This window comes from Uloborus diversus, chromosome 3 (assembly GCF_026930045.1).
Source record: "Uloborus diversus isolate 005 chromosome 3, Udiv.v.3.1, whole genome shotgun sequence".
Lineage (NCBI taxonomy): Eukaryota > Metazoa > Arthropoda > Arachnida > Araneae > Uloboridae > Uloborus > Uloborus diversus.
The window spans coordinates 41991943-42006586 of NC_072733.1; the positions used below are offsets into that span (position 1 = coordinate 41991943).

Genomic DNA, 14644 nt, shown 5'->3' on the forward strand with positions numbered 1-14644 from the left:
TAAGATGTGAACAATATACAATGGGGGTTACAAGTTTTCACTGGTTTCTATTTTCATTCTCAAAAGCTAGATTAGTATTTTAATACAATGTAGGAAAAATTAATTACAGGCATTAATGGTTTTCAGGTCACATAAGCAACCCCCCTCCTCCCTTGAAAAAAACATCATTAAAGATCGTCTTAAATTTTGTTTTTATGACTTTAATTGCGAAAAATTTCGGGAAGGGAGTTTGTGAAAAGTCCTTTCTTTGACCATAAAAAAAAAAGTCGTCTCAAATTGCATTTTTGGAACTTTGATTTCAAAAACCTGCATGTCCCCTAACGTTACTAAAGATGGCCTACAATCATGTTTATAACACTTTGAAAATTTTGCCTCCCCCCTAACATCACAATAAGACTGCATTTTTAGACTATTTCGAAAAATTACGGGGAAAGCTTCCGAACTCCCCGTTTCCTAACAGAAATGAAGACTACCAGAAATTGTGTTTTTGGCATTTCAAGTTCAAAAATTTGCTAGTGGAAGATCACAGGACCTCTTACTTACTTCCAAATACTACCAGAGATCGTCTAAAACTGCATTTTGAAGATTTTATTTTTGAGAAAATTAAAAGGCATAGCCCCCAAACAGAGTACTTGAAAAATAGGGAGTATTTCTGAGTAAATAGTATGCTCACGATAAAGATCATATTAATTAAATATAGAAATGGTTCCCTCTCCTAAACAAGAAGCTAAATCCTTTCTCTCGCTCTATTTACATATTACTAGGAGTCAATAGAATAGAAAATGTGGGATCTCAAAAAAGATTTTTGTTCAGTACGAATGAAAATTACTTGATAATCATTTGATCAAAACATTCATTTTATTCTCTGACTGAAGACACAATACGATAATTTTTTGGCACAGAAGTGCGTAACACAAAACTTTAAAAAAAAAGTTTGTCTTGTTTTCTTTCTTTCTTTTTTTTTTTTAATTGTGAAATCTGTTTCTTGCCCTTTTTTTATTTTTTATTATTAATTCATTAAATGCAAGATGCATGAAAACGAGGCAGAGTGATAAAAACTTTAAAATCTGGCAGAGCGAGGCGTTGAGATTTTTTTCACCGAAGTATTTCGAGATTTTTTTTTTTCAGGCAGATATACATCTAGGTAATATTTTCGTGCCTCCTGAGAAAAAGGACAACCTTTAATATTTATTATGACAACTAACGAGGATCAGACACTCACAAGACTTATTAGAAAATCTTAATAAAAACTCAATGTGTTGAAGCAGAAGCACTATATACACTATATGACCAAGTATTGGGACACTTTCAAAAAATCCACATTTTTAGGGATTTCTCGAGAAATAATAGACCAATTGCTCTATAATTTGTTTCGCATAAAATATGTACTCTAGTTGTCATTTTCCAATAAAAATTAGGTCTGCTATTCATTTAGAGGACCAACAACAAATTGAGGAAATAAAAAAAGGTTTTTTGATCATTTTTCATTGTAAATTGCTGGGAATAAGCTATAATTTTCAGAAATGAGTTAAAAATCTATCAAAAACTTATTAAAACTTATTTTTATATTTTTGTGAAAGTATCTCTTATACCCATGGAAATATAAGCATTTCTTTCAAAAATGCAAATTTTTTTTGAAGGTTTTTGCCTCGTATCACGCAGAGTATTTCGTTAAACGTTACTTTTAGAATATTCGACAGCATTTTAGAGAGACATAATAATAAAATTTAAAGTTAAAATATTGAAAATTTGATGAAATATGAACAATTAAAGCAATTAATTTTTCACTGTGCATGCACGGAAGATAGCAATTTATAATGTTCATAATCCAAAGCTCAGATACATCCTACAATCCATGAAAAAAATTCCACCGCAATTTCTTTAAAATTTAAAAAGTTATCAGCGATCTAATGAGCCGAATTTCTATAATTCTAGGATAGGCGACGAATGGTAAGGGGTCCATGGGCAGTTCTCAAAAGGTGGGAACAAAAAAGTTAACTTTGAGCAATTTCAAAAATTTTCAAATTTGACATCAATTTTGCTTTTATTCTATAGTATGCATACCTAGAACACAATATATGAACATGAAAAGACAGCAGGTATTTGTAAAAATTGTTAATTAGCAAACTAAATCAGCAGTCTGTAGGTAACAGATTTTGGACATTGTTGTCCTGTAGGTAACGGATTTTGGACATCATCTTAACACTAGAAAGACGGAAGCAGTCACTTTGACCGCAAACGATTTTCAAATGCTCATATTTGCTGCGTTTAATTTTCAAATTCTTTTTCCTTCATTGACTTTTCCTAACTATTTATTAAGATCTTACAACAGTATTTTTTTCCCTTTAGGATTATTATTATAGTCGCTATAAATGTTTATACCTAGAAAGACTGACTACAGTCATTTTGACCGCTAAGGGAACCTTTCTTTATGCATCCGTTTTCTTCTTTTTTCTCTTATCAGTTGTGTGTACTATGGACTATTGTTAGTTGTCAGGGTGAGTAATGTTCTTTTGAGCTGGTGAGGTTTAATTCTTTGAACTGTTAGAAAAATGCGAAACACCTGCTGGTTGCATAGTTTCAGTTTTCTGCTATCTGCACAGGGGGCAAAGTTGAGAAAGGTAAATTTGAAAAGCATGTGACTGGACACGTGAAATTAATTTGGGTCTAAAAAGAAGTAAATATAAACAGAGGTAAATTCCAAAAATCTTTGCTGGAATTCTTTTGTGCACAAAACATGTGCTTTGTTTGAATCATTGATGTTTATTTTCTTCGGTGATAATGAAGTGCTCAGTCACATAATTATCTTCATGATATCGAGAAGAACCGTTTACGACAAGCAAAAATTATAGGAACATTAACTCCTGAAACTGTTGCAGATCTAAAACAGATGGTTCGAATGAACAGTCTGACTTATCTGAAGAGAAATATATTCCTAGCGATGAGAATATTTTGCTTTCATGAGATTATTGCGAATATTTTTCGGAGCCAAGATTTGCAGAAAAGGATTGTTCTTCTGAGTTAGAATCAGAAAAACCCTCGCTAATAAAAACTGATGCTCAAAATATAAAAAGTAGTGAAAGGAAAAGGGAAAAGGGACCGACGCCGAAAAAAGGGGACAATTTCAAAAACCGAACTCCTATTTCTCCAATTTCCTCCAAGTCACCTCCACTGATCAATTTTGCTGCATATAAATAAGTATCTACCACAGGAAAAAGATTAAAATAGTGTGAAATTAAATTATGCTGAAATAAAACTACGAGCATTTGTTCTAATTGCCAAAAAAAAACTGTTAATGGCTAACATACAGGTGATGTGATAACGTAAGTATTTCGAAATACTGTAAAAGTAATGTACGGTATCTTGCGATATTAAGATATTTTTTAAACCAAACACATGCGTGGTTGATTATAGTACTTGTTATCTATTACAGGCTAAAAAAATTTCCTCCTTTTTGTACAAATTTGCTCTTTTTTAATGCCAATTGTGTAAAGCATGTGTATTTCACTTGATCGAACATAAAATAAAAAAAAGTTATCTGAGACTTATTTGCAGACTATATTACGATTAAATTGTTAAATTAAATTCTGATATGATGAAACAAATCTTTTCTATAGTTAAAAATCCCGAAAGGAGGAAATTTCCAATCTTTTAACTATGGCGGTCAAAGTGACCGCTGCTCGTCTTTCTAGGTATACGCAAAACGCCGTCTTTCTAGTGTTAATGTAAGTTTCACCATTTTTGACAATTGTTAATCTGATTTTTAACTTTTCCAATGAAAATTTTATTTACTACTTTTTGAATTTTGCAATTTAATAATAAAGAGGATATTAATCAAGTACTTGAATGGCTTTACATACTGCTCTTTACATATAATGATAAATAAAGTTAAATATAAGTTTTGGAATGATTTTGAAAAAGTTGATGAAAGGCAAAAAAAAGCTTCAAATTAAAAATAATACAAATGTAAAAAGTGACATCAGTTTTAAAAATGAATATTTTTTTTTAATGTCATAAAAATTAAAACAATGTCTAAAAACAATTATTGAAAAAAGAAATTCGTATTTCTGTTTGGAGATCGTTAAATTATGTTTCGAAAAGAAAGAGAAAAAAAATTCTAAAATAATAAAAGCGGGGGGGAAAAATTGCTAGCGCAGGTGATAAAGCCGCCAAAACTGGTGCAGCTGACGAAAAACTACATTTGTCAAACTGGAATTCCCCTCTGGTAACCTTTAGCTTATGGGTAGTTCTCAAAAGGTGGGAGCAAACACAGACTTCAACTTTGAAGCTTCAACACCAAATAACTTTCATTTTAATTAACTCTAAAATTTTTGAGGTAAATTATAATGCTGTATAGAGACAAGAGTTGACATAAATTATGGAAAAAAAGCTCTCTAAATGCCCTTAAAAAATATTTTCTTTGCTAAATGGCACAATTTTGGACATACCAAAACGTTAACTGAGCAAATGTACCATTAAAAAAAATTTTTTTTTAATTATTTCCATACGTTTCAAAAAAAAAATTAAATGCATGAATCTTACACTGAATAATTTTTTGTTAATATTTTACACAAATAACAAAAGTAAAGACAGATTATTTACTTTGTAAACGATTTTAGAAAAAAGTAAGTTTGAAATTTGATGCATGTCCAAAAGTTACGATCTTTACAATGCTATTATTTGAGAACTAAGTATATGATGTTTTCGTTTTAAAGGTATTTATCGATCCTCAGAATCAGTTTTTGATTGTTTAAAAGTGTTTTCATAAGCTTTTATGCTGTATCTTAAAAGAAAAATAATTTTTCTTAAACATATACATGTGAGAGGTCCAAATGGCGTTACGATCTTGACGCCGATAATTCTGTCCGTTTATTTATAATTTTTTTATAATCCACTGTCTTCTAACATCAATAAAAAAGATTATTATGATGTTATCTTCTATAATCCATTGGTATTTTGCATAATTAATACGTTACACATTGAATACATAAATTACAGTAGAAACATGGCAGGTTATGATCGAACAAAAGCCATTTTGAGCGAAAATTGCCAAGCAAACCTCCTTTAGCGACAACACAGTATACGATAAGCTAAAGGTTACCAGAGGGGGATTCCAGTTTGACAAATGTAGTTAATCGTCAGTTGCACCAGTTTTGGCAACTTTATCACCTGCACTAGCAATTTTTTTTTTCCCGCCGCTTTTATTATTTTAGAATTTTTTTTGCTCTTCTTTCTTTTGGAAACATAATTTAACGATCTCCAAATAGAAATACGAATTTCTTTTTTCAATAATTTTTTTTAGACATCGTTTTAATTCTGTAGAAAAAATCTTCATTATTAAAACTGATGTCACTTTTTACATTCTTTCTTAAAGCATATTTTGTTTATTTTTCCTTTAAAAATATATATGTCGTATTTATTTGTCTCTATTTTTATTCCTTATTTGTCCCAAAAAATCAAACTACAAGTTTGTATAATTATTTCCATGAAGCTTTTTTCTACCTTTCATCAACTTCTTCAAAATCATTCCAAAACTTTATTATATGTAAAGAGCAGTATGTATAGCCATTCAAGTACTTTATTAATATCCTCTTTATCATTAAATTGCAAAATTCAAAAAGTAGTAAATAAAATTTTCATTGGAAAAGCTAAAAATCTGATTAACAGTTGTCAAAAATGGTGAAACTTACATTATGATGATGTCCAAAATCCGTTACCTACAGGACAACAATGTCCAAAATCTGTTACCTACAGACTGCTAATTTAATTTGCTAATTAACAATTTTTACAAATACCTGCTGTCTTTTCATGTTCATATATTGTGTTCTAGGTATGCATACTATAGAATAAAAGCAAAATTGATATCAAATTCAAAAATTTTTGAAATGGCTCAAAGTTAACTTTTTTGTTCCCACCTTTTGAGAACTGCCCTTATCGTAAACTATGTTGTCGCCAACGGAGTTTGCTTGGCGATTTTAGCGCAAAATGGCTTTCGTTGGATCATAACCAGCCATGTTTCTACTGTAATTTATGTATTATTATGTATACTAATTATGCAAAATACCAAGGGATTAAATAAGATAACATTATAATAACCTTTTTTATTGAGGTTAGAAGACAGTGGATGATCAAAAATTATGAATAAACGAACAGAATTATCGGCGTCAAGATCGTAACGCTATTTGGACATCTCACATGTATGTTTAAGAAAAATCATTTTTCTTCTAACACCGGTATTCTCCACTCCGGTTAAAACTCGGACCGAGGCTTAAACCTCGAAGTTGAAAAACTACTCTATTCTCCTTCCCGGTTTGGCGTTAAACTCGGTCACGGAACGCCCACTTCCAGAGCTCGGCTTGTAACCGCTACTTCGACGGTTTAAAACTAGATTTCCTTCCCATCATTTCTTTGTGAGCAAACAAAATGGACGACGGCTGTTTGGATTATTTTGAGTGATTTGCAAATGCTAGAAACTATTGATAAACATTCGCTAACTTGAGGTCAGAGAAACAAAGATTAATTACAAAATTTAATCAGAATCAACATTCGTTATAGGTGTTATCAAAAAGTACGGCTGAAAACATTAATGCAATGATCAACAGAATGGTGCGAAAAAAATCTTTTTTTTTTTTTTTTTATTTCCACGCCACTGTAGCGCGGAAAAGTTGCGATTGGTAAGCTTTTTTTTTTTTTTGAAATCTGATTTATTTCTGCCGCACCGTTTCTTCGTATTTTAAACTTTCGCCTCAATTAACAACAAAAACATTACAAAAGAATACTGCATGAAAAAATAACTATTTGGGGGGGAGGGATTAGATGCCACTTCTGAGAGAATATCTTAGAACACTTTCGTCCCTTACAAACTATCCTTTATCAAATAATTTCTGGAACACGAAAACTTATTATTTTTTTTAATGCAGCATTGCTCCAATTTTAAAATGCAGGTCAAACAATTTTTAAACCGCTAATAGTTTTTTAAACAAATTCTTCCCTGAATTACAGTCATATAACGTCACAACGGAGCTTTTATAATTGCTAAAGTTTTGTTTTAAATTTGTAAAAAATGTGGCAGAATAGCACTTGCCATTATTTTTATGAGTTTGGGGAAAATGAAAAATTGGTCTGAAGCAAAATAATCTGGAGTGCTCACCTCGGCTGTGGGAGAAGGGGGGGGGGGCGTCATGGCGCAGAATATGCCATGAAATTTTTCGGGGGGGGGGGGGCCTGTTCAAGGAATAATTTCTTCTTTTTTTAGAGGGGTCATCCAATTTGGGGGGTCTTTGAAGTGTTCGGGAGGGAGGGGTGTGCCCTTGCTGTTAGGGAGGGCGGGGGCACCCCTGGAAAAATCAATTACTTTTCTTAAACAGTAGTACCTGTTGCAACTTTTGAGACTCTGAATTACATAAATCATTCCAAGACAGAAAATGACAGAATGAAGTTGAATGTTCCACAAAATTTCAATGCGCAACACAATAATACCTAAACGAATTTAAAATTCTCTTTGTTTCAAATTATTATAAATAAAACGGTTCAGGAGATTTTTAACTGCAGAAGAAATTACTATTACTAGCTTCATGAACACATTAATGTGGAAAAATATTCTCAATGGATGAAATAACATTTGATTTTATGCTAGGGAATGTAAATATAGAAGCAATTAGAATGTGACTTTATTTTTGCATACAAACACGCATGTAATTACAAGACAGGGGATGAGAAAGAGCTTTGAAAAACAAGTGATTGTAAAAATTAAGGTGTGAATGATAACAAGGAATTTTTACATGGGCGTCCATATGCAAAATTTTAAGGGGAGGGGGGGGGGGCTCAGATATTTTCCACATGTTTTAGAAGGATATTTTCCCGTGGAAACCGATTTCAGAACAGATTAGAGTGAATAAAATTTGACATTTTTACTTATTCAATAATGGCTGGAAAAGAAATGTTTTTACATTTTAGCAAAGAAAAAAAAATACTAAAGCAAGGAAGTTCTAATTTCTAAGGGGGGGGGCTTGAGTCCCCACTTGCCCCCTCCCCATATGGGTGCCCTTGAATTTTTGGATGATAAAAATATAAAATTATTTTTTCAACTTTTAAAAAGGACTGTATTGCTGAAAAAATAAGTTCTTCACATGAAAAACTAATGCAGGGCAAAATGTAGTTTATGAATTTGTCCTGTGTCGTTTATATTAATGAGTTTATGGATTTTAAAGACAATAAATGTTAACAAATGTTTCATGAAATGGAACAGATGGAGGGGGGAGGGGATCGGGTTCTAAAGCTAATACATTGTAACAAGTTTTTAATAATATTATAGATTATTTTTCTTTTCTATGTTTTTAATTCTTTTCTTTCTTTCTTTCAAATGCATTTACAACATAGTAGAAAATATTAGGCTTCTATATTATTCAAAAATGTTTACTTCACACACAAGAAAAAAAAACATTTATGACTGACAGATTTTCAATATTAGAAAGAGATTAATATATTAATCAGTAGCGTATCTAGATTGGGGGGAACAACAGACTGGCCCGGAATTGCATCCAAAGTGGATTTCAAAGTTAGTAAAATAAATAAATTTTAATTAATTCTCTGAAGTTTTCCCTTTTTTTCTTAAATCATATTTAATTCATTAAATGTCAACGAAAACAAAGCACAATATTGCGCTTGAACGGAGCTCGTTACATATGCGTCTAGGGCAAATTTTACATAAAGTTTATTCGTTATTATTAAACTCGTTTTTTTAATAGTTACAACGCCAAAATAAAAATAAGTTGTTGTTTCTAAAAAATAGCACGAACTTAATATTTACATAAAACATCTTTTGGAAAGAGGGGGGGGGATTTCGTAAATTACAGCCCGGCCCAGATGAAACCCCTGCCAAGAATGTGACTATGTTATTGAATTAGTTTTTATTTCATCTTGATTAATAACAAGATGAAAAAAAAACATTTAATTAATAACAAGATAAAAAACTTTTTAAGTTTCTATACAGAAACATTAAAAAAATGCATTGATGTCTTTAAATTTCAAATCGAGTCTAATAAAAAAAAAATTGCATGAACTAGATCCATTTTGCTACTCCCAATTCTTATTATATGTCAATCATTCTTCTGCGCGGGAATTTACTACCACGTGGAATGCAGTCACGTAGAAAATGTCACGTGAGTCACTCTACCCAATGGTAACAGCCGTTTCATTTCTCCTTCAGTTAAAACTCGGCTCCCCTAAATCGTGCTTGAAATGACTTGAAGAATACGCACTGCGTTCGAAACTAGTTTTCCCTTACTTCTCGGTTTTGGGGAGCCGAGTTTCATCTCCGTTCTGTGACAGTATTGAGAATAAGGCCGTAAGATACTGCATAAAAGCTTATGAAAACACTTTTAAACAATTAAAAATTGATTCTCAGGATCGATAAATACCTTTAAAACGAAAACATCACATACTTAGTTCTCAAATAATAGCATTGTAAAGATCGTAACTTTTGGACATACATCAAATTTCAAACTTACTTTTTTCTAAAATTGTTTACAAAGTAAATAATCTGTCTTTACTTTTGTTATTTGTGTAAAATATGAATAAAAAATTATTCAGTGTAAGATTCATACCTTTAATTTTTTTTTGAAACGTATGGAAATAATTTAAAAAAAAATTTTTTTAATGGTACATTTGCTCAGTTAACGTTTTGGTATGTCCAAAATTGTGCCTTTTAGCAAAGAAAATATTTTTTTAAGGGCATTTGAAGAGCAATTTTTCCATAATTTATGTCAATTCTTGTCTCTATACAGTATTATAATTTAACTCAAAAATTTTTGAGTTAATTGAAATGAAAGTTAATTGGTGTTGAAGCTTCAAAGTTGAAGTCTGTGTTTGCTCCCACCTTTTGAGAACTGCCCCCTTCACAAACTGGCAACACTTTCCTGCCATCGTTACAGAGTAATTCATCATAAGAACGGATTATTTGTTGCTGGTCTCCTAAATGAATAGCAGACTTAATTGTTATTGGATTTGACGTCTGGAGTATACTTTTCATGTGAAAAAAATTACAGAGCAGAGAGCAATTGGTCTTTTATTTCTCGAGAAATCCGTAAAATTGTGAATTTTTGAAAGTGTCCCAATACTTTTGGTCATATAGTGTATGTAATACCTCATGTATTTTGCCGAATTTAATAACTGGGAATTTGAGACTCTAAAAGTGCTAGGTTTAGCTTGATTCCAAAATGTCAACGCAAGATAGTTTACAAATATTGAGAGTGGGGGAAGGGGTGATTTGTGCATTTGAGCTTGGAGCAGGGTGAGCACCCCTGCATACAAACAAAGATCACAGAAAAATCTTTAATTTTTCAAATTCAGGAAATAAATCTCCGTAGCAGTCCGCGACTTTGCCGTTGTTATGCTCAATTTGAAAGAACTTTCACCATAACAACCCCTTGAGAAATGCTATCGTAGCCTTCTCATCTGCATATAGTAATTAGATAAATAAATAAATATTTTTTCAAAAAGAAAAGGATTCAAAGATAAAGATTGAGGGAATTTTCTGGTCACCAGTGGTGAGAAAAGGCAATTATAGTAGCCACATTTTTTGTAGTCGCCATTCAATTTTTAAAACAGCTAACTAAACAACAAAGTAGCATTTAATTTACCACTAAAATATAAATATTATCAGTTCCAATAAAGGTTAATGTAACTAATTAGTGGCATTCATGTTTATTGTACAATCAAGTATTAACTATGCAAAGAGGATCTAGTTTCATTTTTAAGAAAAATGTTTTCTGGTAACTCGGATGGGGTTGGGGAGAGTGGCAAACAGGCAGCAGAAGCGAAACAATTTCGCCAACCGATAACTAGTATTTTTAGTCCCCACTTTTATTCGGCACTCGATTTTTCAAATATATTAAGTAGGATCATCCATTTTTAAAGAAAATTTTTTGATTAGAATTTGGAGCTCATTTCATTAAATTCAGTGTGGTCATGCAGGCTATCTTTTTTTTTTCCTTCCTTTTTTGAAATCATCAATTTTCAATAACGAACATTTTTCTAAAAATAAAACGAATTTATGAGTTTATTTATTGCAAATATTCATTCATTCATTAATTTTTCCTAGATGAGATCTGGAACCGTATTAAAGGGGGAAAAAATCTTTGTTTCAAAATTAATTTTAGTGCGAATACAAATAAATTAATATCACAAGTAGGATTGCAAAATGCGAAGCAATGTAAAATGCCGCGCCATTTACATTGAGTTATTTTTCTTTTACCTATGTAGTCAAGACTCAATAGGGAAATAACTAGAATTTAATTTGAAGGGTCGGTAAAAAGCTGCGGTTTCATTTCGCCGTCAACTATACCTCCTTTGACTACTCTGCACAGCAGGGGAAGCGTCCGGTCTGTCCCCCCCCCCCCCCCCCCCCCCCCCCCCCCCCCCCCCGCAAAATGTGACAGGTCACATGATCCACACTTTCATCGGTCACCGTTCATTCTATTGGTTGTTGAAGTGTCAATCACTTCACTGATGAACACTGCTTTCGTTTAAAGAAAAAGCCCATTTTCAAGCGAGATCGTTTTTCTTCCCCACTGAAGAGCAGCCTTAAAGCAAGCAATATTCTGTGATTCGCAAAATTTATATTGACTTCCAGCTAACCTCATCTTTCCTTGGAAGAATCCTTTCAACATTCCAAAGTCAATCGAAAGTTAGTGATGAGTCATATATCCTGAGAACAAGTGATACAACTGTTCTTTGTTTTTAAATTTGTGGATTAAAGAAGCATTAGAAAATTATATATTTATTGCCACCAAAGTTATCACTTCCACAGTATTCACTTCAGAAAATATATTGTAGTGTAAATTCAAGTTAAGGCACATGAAAGAATTAGACAATAACATCAAATGTTAAGAATTTGAAGTTGAACTACCCTAAAAGTGGCTTTTGATGAGCAGGAAAAATTCAAACTTTTTTTGAAGTGCAAATAAGGATGTTTTTTGGATTATGAGTGTTCCTAGGAACAAAGAAAAGAAAAAAAGACATAAGAAAAGACCATCAAATAATTCAAACACATTGACCAACTTTTTTTACTACTGTATAGAAAGAAAAAAATAAAGTAATTACTTACAAACTTTTACAATTTTTCCTGCAAACACCTTTTACAAGCATTCCGTTTTAACGAGGAAATATTGTGGTCCCTTTGCGCTTGTTATAAGTGAGTTCGACCGTATTATGGAAGTTTTCTTGAGTATAAATGTTTTCTCACCCCTGACCACAACATTATTTGAATGTTAAACAAGGTTAAAGTAACAAAAAAAAAAGTGATATACTTTTAAATCAGCTCATAATGCTCGCAACACCAAACTATGTAACAAAATTAAATTTATTCTAAATTATTTACCTAAAACGCTCCTGGCCTGCGGTATCCCAGAGTTGCAGCTTCACTCTCACTCCATCTTGTACCTCAATGAGACGAGCAAAAAAGTCTACACCAACAGTAGGATCACATATTTCAGTAAACCTCCCTTCAGTAAATGAACGAAGTAGAGCACTCTTGCCCACAGTACTGTCACCAACAACAATAAGGCGAAACTGATAGTCGAATATTGGTTCAACCATTTTATTTCATCAAAATTTACTATACAATAAAAGATTTTCACAATTTACTTGCACGTAATATCAACATTTAATGATGAAAACATGGAGAAATTTTTGAAATGGGCATGATTCTTTTGTCTGTGATCGAAATCACTATCACTCAATATTTATTTCAAAATGCCAAATACGTTACAAATAAGATCAATCATCGAAGCAGACGACCTCGCGCAGAAAGCAGCGCCTGTGTTGCCATGACATTATACTACATTAAGGGTTATGGACGAGAAAAAATGAGAGATCTAGGCTTTTTTGGCCTCTCCCTCTCCCTGCCAAGCACGTTTGGAGGCTGGTGAAAAAAATAAAAATCCAAGTTGAGGACAAATATTCGCAACTCCAGAGCTCGAATACGCTACCTTGCGGTGATTTATAAAACTGCCGAAAACACTAAAACATTGCGTTCCACTTGTTCATTTTGGGCAAAACAAACAGTTTGGTATGTGTATTTTTTTATTTGCGTAATAGTACAGTAAAATTAGGCCAAAAAATGGCCAAACCCAAACATCCAAAAAAAAAAAAGTGAAACCTGTTGCAAATTACTTCTTACCCTTCCAGCAAGAAGGGGTAAAAAGTCCCAGCACTTTGCGCGTCGGGTTTTGGGGGGAAGGGGGGGGACGAAATAATCCTCTATTTAAATAAAAATAATTTCTATTACTTAAAAATAATTCTCAAACCTCGCAGAAACCACTCTATAATAGTAAAATAATAAACTCTTACAGAAAAAAATTCCAATTAACAGGGGTGCACTGGCGGGGGGGAATGGGGGGGGGGTTATGGAGCAGTTTTGCGTCATTGGAATTTTTAAGGCAGTTTTTTCAAGGTATATTTCTTTCTTTTTTGAGGGTTTTTATTCTGGATGGATACTCCGTCACACTTAAGGGGTGTGCCATCGCTTGGGGGGGGTGACCCTGAATTTACATTCTAAAATTAACTATTACAGTGAAGTTCGCGAAAAAAATTTCCCTGATTTAAACTTTTCCGAAGTACAAAATGCCACACAATGATATGGTAATGTCAGAATGATAATTCTAAAAGATCTAAGCGAGCTCAGTAACCAAATTATTTGTCTTTGAAATTATTAAACTGTTTAGAGCGCTGGAAAACAAAATTCCTGTGCAGCATAAAAAAAGTCCAAACTGACCAAAGTTTCCCTACTTCTTCTTGATTAACTTACTTCAACTTTTCTAAAATCTTTTGCCATCACCGTAAGGGGGGGACAAACCAAAATTGCCAACAGTGAGACGGGCAATGCTGCAATTCTGCATCCTCTAAGTCGGTGGGGGTTCTCATTTGCAAACACCGAGCTACCTCTCTTTTACGCAGCTGGTTATGTGAATTATGCTAAATATGCAGACATATACTTGCAACACTATCTCAAACTTTTGAGTATATTATGCAATAAAAAAAATTGATCGTATCAAACATCAGCAAAAACATCAGCTATCCAACGATGCAACGCAGTGACAAATTCAGGTGGTCTAGAACCTGTAGTGATTCAACGATAGAACAAGTCTTGATGAGAGCAATGAGCAATATAACAATAGAATGCTAAATATTTACAGCTTTTTGTCTCCCAGTTTGGAAATCACAATCCGTTTCTAAAGCCCCCAGAAGTTTCCTACCTCTCAAGTTGGTAGTGGTATTGGTCGCTGATTATAAGGTGAGTTGCGATGAGAACTTTAACGTTCGGGTAGTAACATCAAAGGATATTGAAGGCAAACAATTTTGTGGCATTTCTTTGTAAAGGAGGTAAGCAGTTATGTCTTTAGCTTCTGTTACGAGAGTAGTTACTATCTGTAAAGATGGAATAACAAATTGTTAAAAACTTCTGGTGCGAGTTATGCGCTGATCCTCCATCAGTATTCGATGAATCTGGTTTCGGAAGGGAAGAAATCTTGTATCGTTAAAGTGCTATTATCTGAAGCAAAAGGTTCATCCACCATCACAGAACGAACAGCTGGTGTCATATATGAGGCAGTGAGAAGCAAAGGGATGTAAGTGGACATTTTCA

General features: G+C 32.8%; 1 protein-coding gene across 1 annotated transcript in view; it reads right to left on the reverse strand.

Moving 5' to 3' along the window:
- The window catches only part of LOC129218096 (ras-related protein Rab-39B-like), a 35000-nt gene extending 22131 nt beyond the window's left edge, over positions 1-12869 (reverse strand). Inside the window, exon 1 of the mRNA XM_054852292.1 lies at positions 12380-12869. Within this exon, the coding sequence (XP_054708267.1) occupies positions 12380-12597 (218 nt within the window). The 5' untranslated portion in view covers positions 12598-12869. The remainder of the gene's footprint in view (positions 1-12379) is intronic.
- Positions 12870-14644: the final 1775 nt, after the last annotated feature.